This window comes from Ischnura elegans, chromosome X (genome assembly GCF_921293095.1).
Source record: "Ischnura elegans chromosome X, ioIscEleg1.1, whole genome shotgun sequence".
In the NCBI taxonomy this organism is placed as follows: domain Eukaryota; kingdom Metazoa; phylum Arthropoda; class Insecta; order Odonata; family Coenagrionidae; genus Ischnura; species Ischnura elegans.
The window spans coordinates 25,349,276-25,368,274 of NC_060259.1; the positions used below are offsets into that span (position 1 = coordinate 25,349,276).

The 18,999-nt window shown below is 38.0% G+C and overlaps 1 protein-coding gene across 5 annotated transcripts in view; it reads right to left on the minus strand.

The window, feature by feature from the left end:
• Window positions 1-9,582: 9,582 nt before the first annotated feature.
• Window positions 9,583-18,999, minus strand: part of LOC124170479 (wiskott-Aldrich syndrome protein family member 3) — a 108,335-nt gene continuing 98,918 nt past the window's right edge. For all 5 annotated transcript variants that reach the window (XM_046549206.1, XM_046549201.1, XM_046549204.1 and 2 more), the window contains 4 exons: window positions 17,976-18,224; window positions 16,479-17,109; window positions 12,578-12,722; window positions 9,583-12,128 (listed from right to left, as the gene is read on the minus strand). In XM_046549206.1, coding sequence (XP_046405162.1) covers window positions 11,953-12,128; window positions 12,578-12,722; window positions 16,479-17,109; window positions 17,976-18,224 — 1,201 coding nt within the window. In that variant the 3' untranslated portion in view covers window positions 9,583-11,952. The remainder of the gene's footprint in view (window positions 12,129-12,577; window positions 12,723-16,478; window positions 17,110-17,975; window positions 18,225-18,999) is intronic.

The window sequence follows — 18,999 nt, forward strand, 5'->3', positions numbered from 1 at the left end:
CCTATAAAAGCTCTCCCGCTCGCTCGTACTCCCACATCTGGGGAAGCGGAGCGCCCCCGAACGACGCCTCACGAAAACAAAAGAGCGACACAAGGCGGAAATAACGGGGTGATTTTGAAATGACTTCTAGTGATAACCAAATGTTGCGCGGTAAACCAGACTCCCTCGAGATGGATAAATAGTTGCGATCGATACATTTTCTTTCGAAATCTGATATTAATGAAATTAAAACAGTTTAATCCCCGCAATATACGAAAAGTTGTAACCTAAGGAATCAATAATATATATACATAAAGGTCTAAATAATTTCGACCTGCCTACGCAGAAATACATATATTAAATAATAAATACCACAGAAATATTTTAAACTTCAACAAAAAAATAATTCCTTCAATAATTCATTCATCCTGGATTCTCTTGGTAGAATTTGAGCCTGCATTGTGGTGTATGGTCCAGTGAAATAAAATTACATGTCACGTTATTTCTAGTGTTAAGGACGCGATAAAACACCGTGCATTCTGCTTTTGTATTCTGAGAACAATATTATTGATGCGAAATATAAAGGACTAAAATGAGAAAACATACATGTACTATTATGATTTATTTATAAAATTACCATTGAAAAAGCATCCATCAAGGAACCGTTTTCACAGCAATGTTTTTTCGCCAGGTAATGGTAAAATCCTGGTAGGGACATTACCCATTCCATTAATTTTATTTATGAATTTTGAATCCTTGAAAAAAAGCCTCAACATATATAAACCTGCTACAGGTGATTATGGAGTGGGAGTAGCTACCTAGTGAATCATGGATGGAAAGGTCAAGGGGCAAGAAGGCAATCAACACATCGACTTGGTTTAGGCAGGGAGCAAAGAGCTTTAATGTACCTGGAAGAAGAGATTGGAAGGAAGAAAGGTTGTGTGAATTGAAACACATTCTTGAAGAAGATAATCTGCTACTTTTCATATCTCATTCATATACATCCAGTGGCGCCGACTCCATGGGGCTTGAGGGGGCCCGAGCCCCCCCAATAATTCGTTATGGGTGTGAGAAAAAAAGTGTCAGGCTTGTCGATTTTCCCTGGAGTGTCCAGATATCGAGATTAGAGTTATCAGGGTTCTAACTTTGATCATATGACTCTTCTAAAATGCTTAAAAAACTTAAAACTCACAACTTATAAAATTTCCCGGGAAAAGATCCCCGGTTTGGGCCCCCCCAATATTTTTTGTAAGTCGGCGTACCTGTATACATCCATTCATCTGCCATTTTATCAAATTGAGAAGAAAAGAAGCAGTAATATATACTACTTTTTCTAGAGATTGAATTTATTCTTGATGAACCCCAACTGCCAAAACCTGAGAAGATACAGGAAATCAAAATTTGAATTGTGGAACATACAAAGCCATTGTATAATTTTATTATACGTACAGCGGTTTCCCTGGATGATGCAGGAAAGTTTTATTGCTATCCTTCATCAACAGGCACTGCTCTCTCCCAGAAAAAAGAAATGACCATATGTGACTGGCCTGGATACAAGCATAGTTGTGTATATTTTAACTTACATTGTGAAACAGAGAGCTCAGCTCATGACTTAACACAATAAAAATCCAAAACTTTTATGCATATCTTGAAGGAAAATTAATTATTATTGAAGACACACACACACCAAGCAGATTCTAATGTTTCTTGCTGCAAATTTAACAATACTTGCTAAGATGATGATATCATTTTGTTACAGACATGGACCATTTTATGCTTCACAATATCTTTGAGTGTGAGTGATGAGAGAGCATATCTAGAAACCAAAGTAGTCTTGATGGATGCAAAAATAAATTTGTGAGCAATTGAAAGTCAAGACAGAGTCAAGTATAGGGATATGGGAATGGTTGACTTTCACTGCTGGATATGCCATGGTCACAACAACCCCATCCAGCCTCATTTCTTCAACGTACCCTTTCCAAAATATTCCACCACTGAGGATGCCCAAAACAAGATGAGAGTAGAGTGATATGAAAGAGGTGCAAGGGCAATGGAAAAAATACTTAAACATTTTTTGAGGCATGCGAGCCACCACCTGGAAGTGCTGCTGGTATAGAGGTGAGTGAGCTTCACGAGGCAGTCTTCACACTGAAGGCTCTGACATCATGAAAGTTAAGAGGCCAATTGCCAACATTCACTGGCTGTACAAGGAAATACCGCCAGTAAAGTGACTGGGGAATTTCAGGTCATCTCAAGAGAAGAGGAGCCTCCATTTCCCATCCCTCCCCACTTTCCATTTCATAACCTAACATTCAGCAGTCACATAATATCAACACACTCCACAAATTTCCCCTGCTACCAGCACTTAATCCTTCACTATAGCAACCCTTGATCTTCAATCAAATAACCAGGAAATCGTATAAATATCTATGCATAGTTACTATAAAGAGGGAAGAACTGCAATTACTTCTCAGTCACTTTTACAACTGAGTTGCCCAGAATTTAATACATATTTACTATTTGACACCAGTGGCGAATACATGTTGGGGAAGCGGGGGTGTGCACTCCCCCTCCCCCCTTGAGGGGGTTCGCCCACATTGCCTAACACTGCAGAACCACAATTGTAACTTTTTCATATCATAAGATGGCATTGCCTTTTTAAATAAAACTTTCCTTGACGTTGCATGTGACTTGATAATTTATCATTACGATAAAAGTAAAGATAGCTCAAGATATTTTTTGCACCTCCCCCTCAAGTTTTTTCCATATCCACTACTGTTTAATGCCCTATTTGCTGCAAACTATTAGCACAATAAATTGGTATTTCTATTTGCATTTAATTCTTTAAACATCCGTCAACCATTCCATTACCTTTTGACCATTTTATTCTTATTTGAATTATTATTATTCTGTTAATTGATTGAAGTTCAATTTAATTCATGGAATAATTCAGTCAAGCAATAAAAATATCTGTAGTTTGACTGAGATTTGAAGCCTTCAAATATCCAATTCTTCCACAAGAACTAGTGCTATTGATATCCTTTCCCTTTCTGCAGCATTCCACGTCATCCATCAGTATTTAGATGCAGCATTATCGAAGAACTCTTCTTGGAATCAGAGTGAGATAATCGAATGAAATGAGAAGCCCTTCAAGGCTAACAAAAAGGCAACAGCTAACTTTGCCAATCTATGCAGCCTTGATTAATTAGGTAGATTAAGTGAATTTTAAATCACAGCACACAGAAATTGAAAGCCAGATGTGTGGAATAACACCATCACAAGAAATAACAAAAATCAAATAAAGTACCTTAACCTTAAGTAACCTTATAAATAAGTAATCTTATAAAATAACTTCTCAGTTGTTTCTCTTTTAACATCCCCCCCCCCCCAAGTGCCAAAAATCACTAACCTTCACAATTATTAACCTTGTAAATTTGCTATTTCCAAAACATTTTGCCTTTAACACCTTGCGTACGGATGGCGAGAATCCTCGCCATTTTTTTCCTGAACGTTCCGGACGGATGATGAAGATTCTCGTCATTTAGGCATGTCAACATGAACAATTTTAAAGCGTACAATACGTATTCGTTAGTATGTTTTCAGTTGTTGTTCCTTATTCATAATGAATTGATGCCTCATAACGTTTGATTTGGTAAAGTTATATTCCAAACATTAGCTTTTTAACCATGTTTAAACCAAAGGCATTACGCCCTGATAGGCACATATTTCCAATCTCGGCATTCCTAGGAATTAAAATACCCCAGTACACAACGTGTTAAGATACAGATTTCTTAAAAGTATGGATGTGTAATGTGATTGGCAAACTTCCTTCTTGGGGTAATATCCCCAATGGCTTCCCATCAGTAAAAACAAGCATCAAAACCATGAAATTTCAAGAGTGGGACAAAGTAACCCCCAGGTTGGGGCATCTTTGGCCCAACTTAAAAAAAATCACTTGGAAATTTCTGTATCATTGCTGCATCTGAAACTCGTGTAACATAGTCAGAACCCCAAAAAATAATATGTAAAATATTTAATATCGCATTGCATCTAAATTAATGATTTAAACATATTTCTTGTAGATACAAGTAGAGAAGTGGGCCAAAGTAAAAAAATCTTACGGTACTAAAATTCTTGGCATGAGCCCCAAATTTTTTTTGGGTTTCCCAAAATCATATTCATAACAATTGTGGAAAATTACAACTACCTTTCATTTCAATATGTCCAAATTCCCACTATATCACCCCTGAATTGGTTGAAGTTATAATTATTTGCAATAACACTTGCTTCATGAAATAACTCAAACTCACAATATAGTGATCAATGAGCCCATAAAATTTGTTTCCTACGGGGGATGATTGAGTTGTGTAGCATTTGCCACATGCAGTAGACTTAGCCCTAAAAATATTTCTCCAGGTGTCTTGGTAATGGAGAGACATAATTTCCCTCGGATCCCAAAATGTCTTTAGGCAGCTCTGATTTGGCCTACAGCACTTTAATCCACAAATAAAATATTTTTGTCACAAAGGTTTGAATATCATGAGGTTGGTATTTTTCACACCTTCCATACTACTGTCTTGATATATTGCCAGCAGACTCTCTTTCTTTAGCAACACTAATCATCAATAAGATACCAAATTAGGGCATTCTACAGACTATTCGACAGCACTTCAGTCACCCATCTTCTCTATATTGTGGTGATATGACAGAAAATGATCCTCCTAATTGTACTAGGTGTCCCATAATCATGAGGGAAAGAGTTGCATTGATTTAAAATTCACCACCTTCTAAAAATTTCAGGGAAAAAATGGACACAGAGTGGGGATGCTTTGGCCATGCCTAAGGATTACGGAAAGTCGATAATGGGTATCTTCATCAAATGCATGACAAAATTTCTAACAAATAAATATTAAATCAAGTAAAGAATGCAAAAAAACTTGATCAGAAATGCAAGAAAGACACCATATTCTGGGGATTACAACAAGAAAAAAATTTAAACAAATATGCGACCAAACTCGATGTCATTAAGAATAGTTATGGCTCATGAAAGAATAGTAACTGGATACCAAATGAGGATTGCCTGTTAAAGGCAGAGATCTCAGAAATTTGACTCCAATCTATAAGATCTCAGAGGAAGAATTTGTCACCCAGTTCCTTAAAGCTCGTCCAGAAATTGATTGGTTCTGGGATTCCTCACATGAAACAAGAAAGCAATACACAGGAATGAGCAAACAACTGAAAAGGTCTTGGAAGGCTACTCAGGTTTCCCAGTGAGTAATTGTTGACATGGCTGCCAACCTCTCGGGAACCAACTCAGTCTCCCCACAACATCAGCAGTTATGTAGCCTTAAAAAACAGCTACATACTTCAACTGATAAAGTTCAACCCATGGAGAGAAGGCATCTTATTTAGAAGGAATTTAAAACTTCACATTTATAGTATCCACAATTTTCTACCCATTTCATTTAATATTTAAGAAAACTAAAATCTTCTGAAAAATTAAGACATGACACCTATTAATTGCTTGAAGCACATTCCTGGTAATTTCCAATGACACATGCCATTATGGCTGTTTCAAGAAGTAGAATATTTCTACCCCCATACTGCATTAGAATGAGCAAATTTTTAAAAAAGCTTATACTACCAAATTATTCTATCTTCCTGCAACAATAATATTGAGACTAGGTTTGGATGCATATAGTATCAATACCTTCCATTTTAAGAAAAGTGCGATAAATCTTCAAAATTGAGAACATTTGCATTCTTCAAGATTCTCAGCAAAGAATGGAAATTTTCTGAAACTAATGACTCTGATTAAGGATTTCATATCAACAACTCCAGAGAAAATACTACAATGCTTGACATAAAGACGCACTCAAAGGGGAAGGAGAAGAAATGAGATGCAAAATGCAACTGAAAAGTTGGATGGCAGCCAGTGGTGGATCTGTGGGATTTAGTTTTATTTTCCAATATTTTTACCTACTTTAAAAAATTGAAAAACAAATTAGCTCTAAACTTAATAGCCTATATTACACACTTTTGGTATGTTACAATCCAATCCAGAAAGGCAGTGGCACAGTGAGGGGGGATTTTGGGGGATAAAACCCCCCCCAGAGCTCAGAATTTATTTTAAGTTTAATCCATTTCACATAATTGGATTGCTATTACTAATAGAATAGTGTAAGGATGACTAAAATATCTCTCAGAAAGCCGTAAAACTCACCATTTTGAACCATTTATCTTAACCCTTTTGCTGCTTCAATAGATTTTTCATCGGTTCCATTATTTTGCCTATTATCCAGAAAAAAATGAATTGAATCATTCATTTGATGTTGCTGAATGTCGCCGCACGAATGGACGTAGTTCCGCTAGAATTTCGAGCAGATGAAAGCACCTACAACCGAAGGGAGGGTTTTTCGAAAACGTAGATATTTACCCGCATGTCGTGTTGAAAGGAAAAGTTTTTTGAAAGTCGTGGAATATCCCCGCATGTCGCAGGCAATAACCATAATGTTTTTTGCGGGTATTCCCGCTTGTAGCAGCGAAAGGGTTAAAATTCCACAATTTATTAATCTCGAACTTACCGCTTATCCTGGTGGGTATTCCATACCCCCACACATCCCAGTATTAGTTGCAACTAAACCCCCCCCGCTTTAATCCCTAGCTGCGAAAGGAGCCAGGGGTTGCTGTAGACCCCCCCCCCCATTGAGTATCCCATTTACACTAGATAGAATGGAAATTTTCTCCAGACCCCTGCTACTTCTAGGAGGTTATCCCCTTGCACCTACCCTGGATCTGCCACTCATGGCAAATTTCGCATTTCCTCAATCTAAACTCAAAGAGAATAGCTGAATGGGGAAGACTTTTTCCAGGTAGCTTTTCTTTCCTTTCCATCTACTAAAGTCATTCAATTATGTAATTGCCATTTTCGGTCTGAATGAATGATCACAATCTACAATTTTAAAATAGCTTTGCATCGTATAGGTCATAAAGAGGGACATCATGGTAAGTTGGCCCCTTGTTGAGCCACCACATAAAGCATACTGAAAGGGGTACACCCTGAAAGTTTCCTGGATCTTGACAAATCCTCCAAAAATAAGACATTCCTTAATTACAAGGGCTGCTTCCAAGATGCCTCTAAAATTGTGGATAATATTCAAGGATCCTAAGAATCACACCCAAAGAGACGATCCATAAACCTCCAAACATTCTGAAGTTAAAAGGTGCATGTAACTTTTGATAGAAGGCTTGGTGAATTTACCAAAAACTGTGGTAAGTGCATGAGGGCATTGTAGAGAGGTGCATATTGGGGTAACATGGTATGCCACAGATTTAAGAACACTAATGGTGCGCGAGCTTGAGCCATACTCACATATCAACAATTTTAAAGAATAGTATAAATAATAAGGACCCAATAAAAGCACCAAATTGCTCAAGCATCATATACGTTTAAAAAGCTCTAACTGCACTTACCTAATTAATGGGCAAACCCCTTACATCTCAAGAAAAGACTTCACTTCAGTAACTTCAACATCCAGGAGGAGAATTACCACACCATCACATGTGTCTAAACCTCGCACAAATGGCATGAGTGCCAAGGATGGTTATGATCCATTTACACACCACTTAGCCAAAGTAATGACATCACTCATTTGAAAATTGCCTCCTCATTCTAAAAGTTTTTAAATAATGAAGCTCTGGAATAGATTTAAATATAGTCTTAATTTTTTTCATTACTGCTACGACTGCTATGTTGCCAGCCCTAAGGAAGTTATCTTGAGAACAATGAATTGAATTTTAGAGGAATATATCATACAAATAGATCAAGGTTTAGTAATTCATTTGGCATGGAAAATAATATTAATTTTTAAATAAACCTAAAAAAATTTCTAATATTTAATTATTCTTAAACTTGATATGAAATTGTGAAAATATTAACTGTTTATAGTAATATAAAATACATAAATCACAAAAATTTACAGGGTAGATATTCATCTGACAATTATCAGTTTATCATTCCTATTGGCAAAAACTTTTGCTAAGATAGCACAGTACTGGTGGGGATACTAAACAATGACTAGGTTTAATTTGCTAAGAGTGAGGTAAGATATATCTATAAACCCATTTCTAAATCCTTGCTCATCCTGCACCAGAAATTTCATAGGAAAGAAAGGAACTTCAGTGAGAATTAAGACTCAAGCTTGCTGAGCTCTATTAGGATTACAAAGAAACTGGTTATGCATTGATAAAATTAAGTGTGCATAGATAAGTAAGGCAAGTAAGCACCAAACAGCCAATGTGTGACAGCCTTACCAGACACGAACTAGACAGTAAATAAATTGCCCTCGCATCAATTCTTTTATAACAGTTGCAGAGCAAGCACTGAAATCTTAATTCACCAAATACTAACCTAGCTGTCATTTGATTCCGAACTTCACATCTATTGAATTGCCTCTTCATTGCAAAATTTGATGGTAAATAAAAAAGAGATGAAATATTTGAATTATCAACATAAGGCAGGTTACTTTTATCATGATACATAGATACCATAAACATAGATGACATCCAATTACAAAATTGATACTTGTACCTGTGATATCTTTTAGTACCTGGATATAATCCAATGGCAAATTTGATACGAATGATATACATAGTTTTAAATATCAGCTATGAGTTGATTGCGATAAGATGTTGAAGTCAGATTAACGGGAATACAAAATGGCCACCACTGCTCTACTTTCTCGCATACTTTCGAATTTTCAAAATGCATTTTTATTCATTGCACATCAATTACAGGACACCAGATTTCCTTAGAACATGAAATAGCAATGACGGACCATCACAGAACTGCAAACCTTTTGTTCTTAGGAAGTGTACACATTCAAGTGTCCAAACTAAAACATCTCAGAAACTTGATGCATTACATCTGAGAAAAAAACACAGAAATGCTATCCAATGAAATACTGGTGACTTAAAATGACAAAGAAAACATATATAATAAATTTATCATAACGCATATTATAAATGTAAATAATAACAACTTACCAAAGAGGAGGAATTAGATTCCACAGAATTTTTACGGCATAGCAAGTTTGAGACATTTTCATGCCAAAAAAAATATCGCAAGTGCAAGATATCATATACCGCCTCCATAATAACCATACACCTTTTACATGATAGTTCATTCAAATGAGCAATGAATTAAGAAACTAGTGTCCTGTACAATGTGGATACTGGCACCCCTTAATTTCAACCAAACTTAACAGCCTAACAGCAAATTATAACAGGCTATTTGCCGTAGATACCATGATTAATATAATCTGCATGGATTAAATTGAATTTCAATATTACCTTTTGGCTAACTAGTGCAAAAATTTTCAAGAAAAATAACTACCTACTAGGGTTTCATGAGAATACTTTTGTATTGTAATGTTCACCATTGAGCCTGGATATCAATTTCAATGTTCTCCCAGGAATAATTTTCTCCCTAATATTAGAGAAAATCTTCTAAATTCAAAATGCAACTCCCTAAGGACCTTATTGGAAAAGTGATGAAAAAACAGGAACATGTAAGGACTGGGTACAAGGAACGAAAGTCTAACATACACAAGAAAAAGGCATATATTAATATAACTTTGTGAATGAATATAACAAGTTTCCCAGATTCTGTACATCGGAAGTTTGGTTACTCTTTTCTGTGTCAACATTTGCACCATGATGTACACCAAGCAGGTTAGCAAATACATTTGTACAAAATGAAAAATAAAATGAACATCAAAATAGCAGTTATTCCATCATTCCAACGACGTTTATACAGGAATTACTCATCATATATTACAAACAATGCTTACCAATGGCTTTTACAATGGAATTCCAACCTTACTGTCTTACTAATGTCATGTCTATTACCTAATTTAGAGATGAATGGCAATCACCCAGCCTAAAATATTCTGGAAAAAGTGCTTGACTTTCATTTCATTTCCACTTTTCCACCTGTGTCACTGCAGAAGTTAGCATGCATCATGACTATTTACAGAATTAAGTTAATCTAAATATTTCACAACCCACGCCATACTTTCTTAGCAGACGGCGCAAGGCCTCACACATTCTTTAGCTTAGTTGGTATACATACATATACATGCAGGACCATAAATATGTAATCACTATATTACCTGCAAATTCATTCATGAACATCTCACCGGCCATACTTAAGATGCTCACAAATATACTGAAATACTTCGGTTTCTGCACACATGGTATGTATACCATTGTTTTTGATCCTGAATGCACATCTATATAAAAGTAGATGAATCCCCTCAACCTCTTGGCTGAAAAATTTCACACCATAATTGACCATTGGTGAAGACAGCACAGCACATGTAAGACACACCATATGAGACTTGTATATCATGACACTTTTATAGGCAGTCGGTTCCCAGCATTGAATTGGATAAGATTCAATATAAGGGTGAGAGCTATGTATTGGTACTTTTCTTCCTCTAAGCATACTTAACTTTGTACCCCTTATGTACTGTACCATCTTCTACTCCAGTCCAAAAAGGGTGTATTTTTATAGGTATGAATATGTATATATTTACATAAATACATATGAATATATACATACATACATATAAATATATATACCTATGCACATATTACGGATATAAATTATATGGAAATTAGATAGCTTGTGTACAACCACTTCTTAATAAATTCATTGGGCATTTAAAAAGCCAGCCCACCACGAAGAAAAAAATTGTGCTTTCAAGCTCCGCATATTTTGCTCCTCAATATTTTGATAAATCATAAATACAAAACTCTGCTGTACATAATTATCTACATGGATGGGGCATAACAATCATCATTAACTCTGAAGCACCACAAGCTGTGTTAAACATGCTTCATAATTATTTATTTTTTTCTACACCTACATAACCCCATAGGTCTCATGTCTTTTTGGCAACTGGAGGTGAGCACCACTTCATAGCTACTCTGTGCGTGCTGTGCTCATTCCGAATTTCACTAGATATACACTTTCGATGTGGAACAAGAAAAATCAAACAGGTACTTTCGGAAAAGTTAAATCCTTAACATGATGGTATTAATTAGGCAAGCAATCAATGGAATTGGCATAAGGCTACAGGTAAAAGTAACATCTTACATGGTATATTTTAAATAAACCCATCTGCAATGCATTTACACTACTGCAGAAACTGGTTAAATATGCATAACCTCTTGCTTCACTTTTTTGAGCTAATACACCATCTTGCATCTAAAAAGATACAAAGATGCTGAAGTAATAGGTCTTTAAAAATATTTATCAACTTGTGATTTTGAAATTCCAAAAGACACATTTAAAAATTTAAGCCTACACTGAAACTTTTCATCACCTCAACTTCACGTGAGTATGAAACTCAAAAGCCACATTTCCACAGTCAATCAATTTCAAATTCCACAGCCAACTATTTCATTGAAAGGTTATATCCAACAGAGCATAATCTTTCACATGATTCATTACCTGGCATACATACACAAAAGGGACCCACACTCATTCTCGGCAGAATGAATTTACACACTGTGCAACATGACGGCTACCCAAACCAAAGGTTTGACAGTAGCATCACTTTTAATACTTTGGCAAACTGCAGATTCTCCTCACCTAACTCATCACCATGGTGATTACTCGCGAGCAAACGAACCATCCCCTTCCTCAGCCAAGTGGCACTCCAACGCCTGACTCAGGAGGGCTGCTGATTCTCTTAAATATGTCTCATCACTGTGAGCATCGCCCTCCATATCATCCAAGTGCTCAAGTTCGTCCCCACCCACGTGGTGCTCCCACCCCTGCCGCCGGCTGCGGCTTGGTCGCCCAGAAGAGCTCTTGGTGCGCCCAGCAGGAGACCCTCCAATGCCTCCGCTGCTCCTACGACGACTGTGGCCCCCGCCTTCGTCCCCTCGGGCCTCGGCCGAATATCACGCAGACGCCTCATCTTCCCACCCTTCGCTGTCGCACTCACTCTCAGATGCAGAATCTGAGTCGGAGAATTCAACAGCAACACGGCGAGCCAAGATGGAGGCCACATCATGCAATGCATTCACTCTCTCCACTTCCTTCTGCTCAATTTTCTCCACTTTCCTCAGCTTGATACCTAAACCAAAATAAAATGCAACATATAAGCAATGACATGATTTTAACTATTGACCTGTGGTAAAAACACACTAAATTCTTTTCACATGAATTACTATATTTTTTGGCTATTCATTGACAAAAGTTGCACCATTTTACACACATATATATATCATTGTACTTATTATTATAGCTCTCTTAAAAATGAAGGACATCCTCAACTCTTCATCATAAATTAAAATAAAAATATTGCAGCATAACTACACAAATAGGTGAGAAAATGCAAAATGCATTATGCCCTTGAGAGCTAATATTAGCTTCACACTGCTACATTCATGACCTTCACGTCTATAATTAAGATATGATAATCAAATTCCAGCTCTCAATTATGAAAAAAAAATAAAAAAGCAGCAAATCAATCACATACTATTCACTAGAAAATCTTTAATATTAAATATGCAAGAATATTACCATCTCTAATTGCTTTGAGTAAATCACTCCTGGGATCCAATGGCGCAGGAGCTGGGTTGCCTCCTTTGGTTCGACCTGAGCTTGGGTTGTTTGTGATCTCTGTATTCTTTGGAGGAGAAATCTTTGGCGGTGAAGTGGAGATAATCTGAAAGTGTTTGAGGACAAAATAAGTGCAAATAATAGCGATATTTGACAATGGTATAGCATAAAAGGCTGCACCATCTGTCTCCCACAGTTTAATTACATTAGCAGCAACAAGAGTGATTATTTAAAACACTTTCTCTGAATATTTTACAGGCTTTAAAGAGGAAGATGATGCCTAGGTAACTAAGGTGCAATATTACTTCAACAGTATTAAGAAATTACAACTTAAAACCAGATCCAGACAACAACAGCTTCAACAATAGTTTGGTGTACACATTTTTATGAAATAAGTCTCAACTGATCTTCACACATTTCCTCTAAATGCATATAAAAATAGCATTCAAGCATGCTGGACAAGAAATACTTGCATTGTTTCCTGTATGCCTTTATATAGCATGCTTCATCATCCATACCAAGGACAGGAATATGAGATGGAGGCATTTAAGCCTGAATTTATCCTACTACAGCTATTGTGAAACTTAAGATTGATAGCATACATGTATTCTAAATATTTTTTGTTGACACAACCTATTGCAAACTAAATAAGAAATAAAAGTATAGCAGTAACGTTTCGTTGCATACACAGCCACCAAGTGGTTGGAAGAGGAACAAAGAGAACAGTGGGAGCTTCTCCAATTGCTGCCACTGGCAATGTCATCGGCGCCCACCTCTAACTTAAAACTCATCAATCGGAGAATACCCCACCCTTTTCCCTCCACCTTCTGACCTCCTGACTTGTATTGCTAGCATTTACACAAGGTGGAGCTTGCTGTCTTATGATTTACAAATAGCGTCTATCTTGGTGTAACTACCTCATTGCTTTAATTTTACACACAATTATTTACGCTCACCTGATCTTGACACATTATTCCACACAAATGCTTTGAGTTAAAATAGAAATTTAGTAACTTGCAGAGGCTTACAAATTAGACAAGTTTGATGTGAGTCCAATATTCTCAAATGTGAGATATGAAACCTCATATAACACGGATAAAAAAAGATACCTCGGACAAGCATATTTTAACTAGTTCACATTAGGCTAAGAAAGTATTTGTAGCTCAAGATCTGCAGCCAAGCAACAAGGAGCAAACCACTTTATTCGACGCAAACGAAAATGCCAAGGCAAAAATAGAGATAAGTGATTTCATTCACGACACACTGTCAATGTGCATCAAGGAAAAAACTTCAGTGCACAAATTAGACCATATGACATTGAGGGATAACCTTTCGAAGAAATTGGAAGCTAAAGTAATGTACATATCTATTATTATTTGATCTAAGAAAATCGGCTTAGTAGGCCTTTGCGCTAGGCCTACACTTTAGACTTTAGGCTTAAGAAACCTAAGCCGATAGCATAGACTAAGGTTTTTGATAATATTAACCATGACGAACAAGAGGCCTTAGCCTTAAATGTAAATCTACAACCTTTTCAAGACGTACACACTGACTGCATCGTAGATGGTTACATGTATTTTTATTAGCAGCTACTTGAGAGATTAAGAGAGAACACTGGTAGCTATGCCATCAGCCAAGAAAAAACTGAACTTGGAAATGCTGAACTCCACACAATCTGGACACCAGTAAACAGGGAGGATGCAGACAGATTTTTCAGCCAGTACTATTTTTTTTGACCAACGGACTCAACCAGTTGAAGAAAGAAAGTGTTGAAACATGTTCTTTGTTGATGCTCACCATGTTTCATTATATTCAGGCAACTGATTTCATATGTAATTATATAATATATCTAATTCCTTATTTCATAAATTCTCTACCTTGTAATTTTATGAACAATTAAGTATTTTTATATAACTATATTTTACCGTATTTAGGCATCATCTACTTATATATTGTGAAAATAACCAAAAAAATAGATGCTATAAAATGAAATTATAAGTGCTATGAAATACAAATGAAACTGCAATTCATCTAGTCTACCTACAGTCCAGCCGGCGAGAGTTGTCCGATGGCACTTGAAAAGGAGGGGTGGAGAACTCTGCGCCAACATGGTTTGCAACCAATCCCTGTCCCCCAAATGCACCTCACACCCTGCCGTACAACGTTGTCATACAACGTTGTCACATATGCATAAAGCACTGAAACATTGTGAAACAAGCCTGAACCACCAAAACAAGCCCTTACTGCGAATCGCCAAAACAAAGGATTCTTCCTTTGGATTCTTCACGCTCGTCCTCCCTTCTGGTTGCTTTCTTCACGGAACCCTTTTGTTTACATGTGGTGTGGGCGTTTCCCTTTCTTACCTGGCAACCTTGCCTCCTACCCTTTCTAGCTGTCAACGGACAACTCTCGGCAGCCAGACTGTATGCTTACACTTATTTTCTATTTCCCATAAATTTGAATGATTTATGTCAATATTCTGTAAAAACACAATTCTCTAAATTCTAAAATCTATTGAAAACAACTCTGACCATTTCGCTTCCACGCCAAATGCCACACCTACAGTGGAAGCCCAGTTTTACGAGTATGGCATTTCATGAGAATCACGTTTTAGCTAGTGATAGTCTTTGTATGCCAAATGGCCTATGTTTTACATGCAAAATAAATTGGATTTAATGGGGTCAAAAAGTTCCTTCCACAGCATACGCTCGGTTTAACGATATTTCTCGCGGGCAATGCACTGCTGAGCAAGCATTAACTATTATGCTTTGTATTATCTGTTTATTAAACTAAAAATACAAGATGCGTGTCAGATCTACAACACCTAAAGCCAGGTACGTCCAAGCATTAACGTGATTTACGGCCTTGAGTACGCTCCGCACGCTCCCATTTTACGTTCTTCTTTTGTTATGCCCAGTTCTCAGTGGGAGGGGAATGGGAGGAAGATGACAGTGGGAGAGAGATTTAGTTCCTCCCCCCCAATCCTCTATCCCTGGCTTCATTGCTATAATAATATAACAGGCTACATCTTAAGTGTGGGAACTCATATTGTAGTGAAACCCCCTCCATCTTTTCCAGTATGAGATATAGAAATTGAAAGCACATAATTGTCGAAGTTAGATCAGCACCCTTACATTGACTTCGGACTCATAGAAAGCTAGAGTAATGTTACCTGCCGTTGCATGCCATTCGGTGATGCATATTTTGATATTTTGTATATACTTTGGAATGTAGTTCAATCAAGACATCATCAGCTATTGCCACGTAGGAAAATCACAATTACTACCAAGATGATAAAATAACAATCAACCTTAGGATAGCTAACGAGGACTCAGCAATGCCGAGTAATCAACTGTAAAAAAATTTGTAAAAGCAGAATTACTGTGCTGATAGTAGAAATCCTCTTCTTAGCGACCAATCATAGTGAATCTTCAATATCTTTTCTTCGTACTCTCCAAAATTCTGTATGATTCAAAATTTCACACTCACACATTTCACAATGTTGATACTCAACTAGGTTGTGCCTCATAATGACTCTTACGCTGTTTTACTTCGTTAAATACCGCAGAAACAAAAGAAAAACTGTAAACACAAACGATTATGGGACTTTGGTCAGTTTCTTCAACACCTTCGGATACAATGAGCGCTCGGTTTTGCGAGTAATTTCCAAGGGATTATGTGCACTAATAAAACCAGGCTTCTACTGTAATTAGAAATACAACTGCCAATCACACATTGTGAACACCAAAATGCTGATTGAAAAACAGTCACTTGAGTGACAAGTTCTCAAAAATCGTCCGATAGTCACATTCCAAGGAATATTTATCACTACCCCATGTTCATAAGCACATAATCGACTGACCTGCTTAACTTGCACCTTGCCGACATCACCATTCACCAGAGGTGGAGAAACTGGAGGAACAACGGCTGTGATTGGCCCATTGGGAAGGGACACAGGTGGAGGGGGAGGAGGAGGCGGAGGGGGCGGAGGATCGCCAGGAGATGTGGGCCTGCCATCGGGCTGTACGTTGGGCGGGGGCGGTGGCGGAGAGGGGGGTGGCAGGGGGAGGGAGCGGTTGGGGTCTGTGGGGGGAGGAGGGGGTGGGGGAGGTGGGGCCTGCCTCTGGGGCGTTGGGGGCGGAGGGGGCAGGTCGCCACCATCTGTGCCATCCTCCATGCCGGCCACCATGCCATGGTGCGTGGGCGTCTGCATGGCCCCACCACCAGATGGCGGTGAGACAGCATTGGCCACACAGTGTGTTGGGGTGGAATGGTTATCTGCCGCTCCTGTAGTCAAGGGACTGCCGGAACGGCTACCGTTGCCCATCATTCCGCGGCCCATGAGGTGAGGTGGAGTGGGCCCGTTGGCTCCCGAGAATGCATTCGGAGTGGACTCAGTGGGTGGAGGTGGGGGAGGGGGAAGTGTCTCTCGGCCTGCACTCATACTCCTGCCCCGCGTCGGTGTTCCAGTGGCTGATGAAATCGTGGGTGTGCTGGGGAGAAAAATTGCATCACAACAAATTCATTAACCTAGCACATCCCCCGTGAAAGAGAGGCAATGAAGTGGACCCTCACTTTATCATATTATTATGTTCCAGAGGAACCATTTTAAAATGAATGGGTGAAAATTGGAATTATTTAATGATGATGAATTGGTGTTTAGAGCAACAGAGGGACATACAATCTTAATGCCAGAACTGAATTCAGAGTCAATTATTCTTTCACAAAACCCAATAAGAAAACAAACTCTACTAATACAATAATTCTCTCTCATCCCTTCATCTAAACACTCAATTAAAGAAATGCATCTCCAATATGGGTAGGGAGGACTTTAAATGAGAGGTTAGCATCAAAATGTGCATGGGCTGTGCATTACAGGGGGTTAAATATTTCTGAACTAATATTTTGAGATTCACATTTGTAATTATTAAAATGCAAACACCAGATGTTGCTTACACACCAAATAGCTGAAAAATCAGTTTCCCTGCAGTTGGATTTAGTAAAAAATCTCTATATGGTAAAGATAACATTTGAACCTAAATTATGAAACTGCCACCATGACAAACACATGATGCTTGTTTTATTTCATGATAATGGCCAATGGTTCCAAAATATCTTGAATATTGACCGATATGGAACTTTCTAAATATTGTTGGAACATTGAGTGGAATGGTTGCAACAGATATGATAAAAAGTTTCTTAAGCAATACACTATTAGGCATTTCAGTTTCACTTCATGGCTATTCGAGTCAGCTTGGAGGATTTTTAAATCATTTTGACGCCATTTTTTTGTGTGTCAAATACTTAAAATCTATTATGTCTACGTATAGCATCAATATGACCGTATTTGCATTCTTACCTATTGCTTGAGTTGTTGCTTGGTGGAGCAGGAGGGGGCTGAGATGGTCTCTGCGAAGAAGCACGAGCAGCGGATGAGCGATTTGGAGTCTGTGTGCCGGAAGGTGCTGGTGAACCACCACCATATGCACCACCCATAGACATATCCCCAACATTCCCAGATGAACCACCACCACTCAATATTTGCTGCTGTCCTTGGTTATACTGTGCATGGTAGAGTGCTTCATCATAACCTTGAGGGTAATTCGACCTGTAACCAAAGCAAAGATAATTGGAAAAATCATTAAAAATATTTTTGGGAATCAATAAAACCAACAAATAATATCTTTTTTGGGCAAGCATTTTTTGGATGGTAGACATGTTCATGTTTAGCATATGTGAACCAGAAGAGGCAATCTCTTCCGTCAACATATTAATTTTCCTAACATCTTTGGAAAATGGAGCACAGTGCATTGACCTTACGGCAAAATGTATCCATCTTTGCCACAGGTGTGAGGTTGTGGAACCTTTACTGGGACTAAAATGTTCAGGAAAGAGCACTTGCCCTCCTGCAATTCACCCTCTAATCCTTCTGTTAGGTGTAGAGATAAGTAGAGACGTAGAAGCCATTGATGCAAAATCAGGCAGAGTTTCCACTTCCTCCATGAGCACGGGGAGACCCAGGAGAAAATCATGATGCATTTTCAGAAATACTCGCCTCACGAGCAGTGCATTCTCCCTCCCACAACTAGTGATTCAAAAGCAGAGTGAGGGAAGAGGGAATAGGAGATGATACCATGAATACAAAGAAAGTTGCCAGGCAGAGCTTTTCAGAAATGAGTGGAAAACAGGTTTCCCAGGACTCTAGTGCAATGTGATGAGAGGGGTGGCTGGTCACTTACAAACATGCTAACTCAGGGAAAATAATCCAGAATGTCACTTCAGCTGGGATACTCCACCTGAGAGAATATCTTGTAACATAAAAATTTGCAATCTTTAGGCAAAGCTTCCCCATAAGGACTTATCAGTAGTCTGTACCAGGGGTC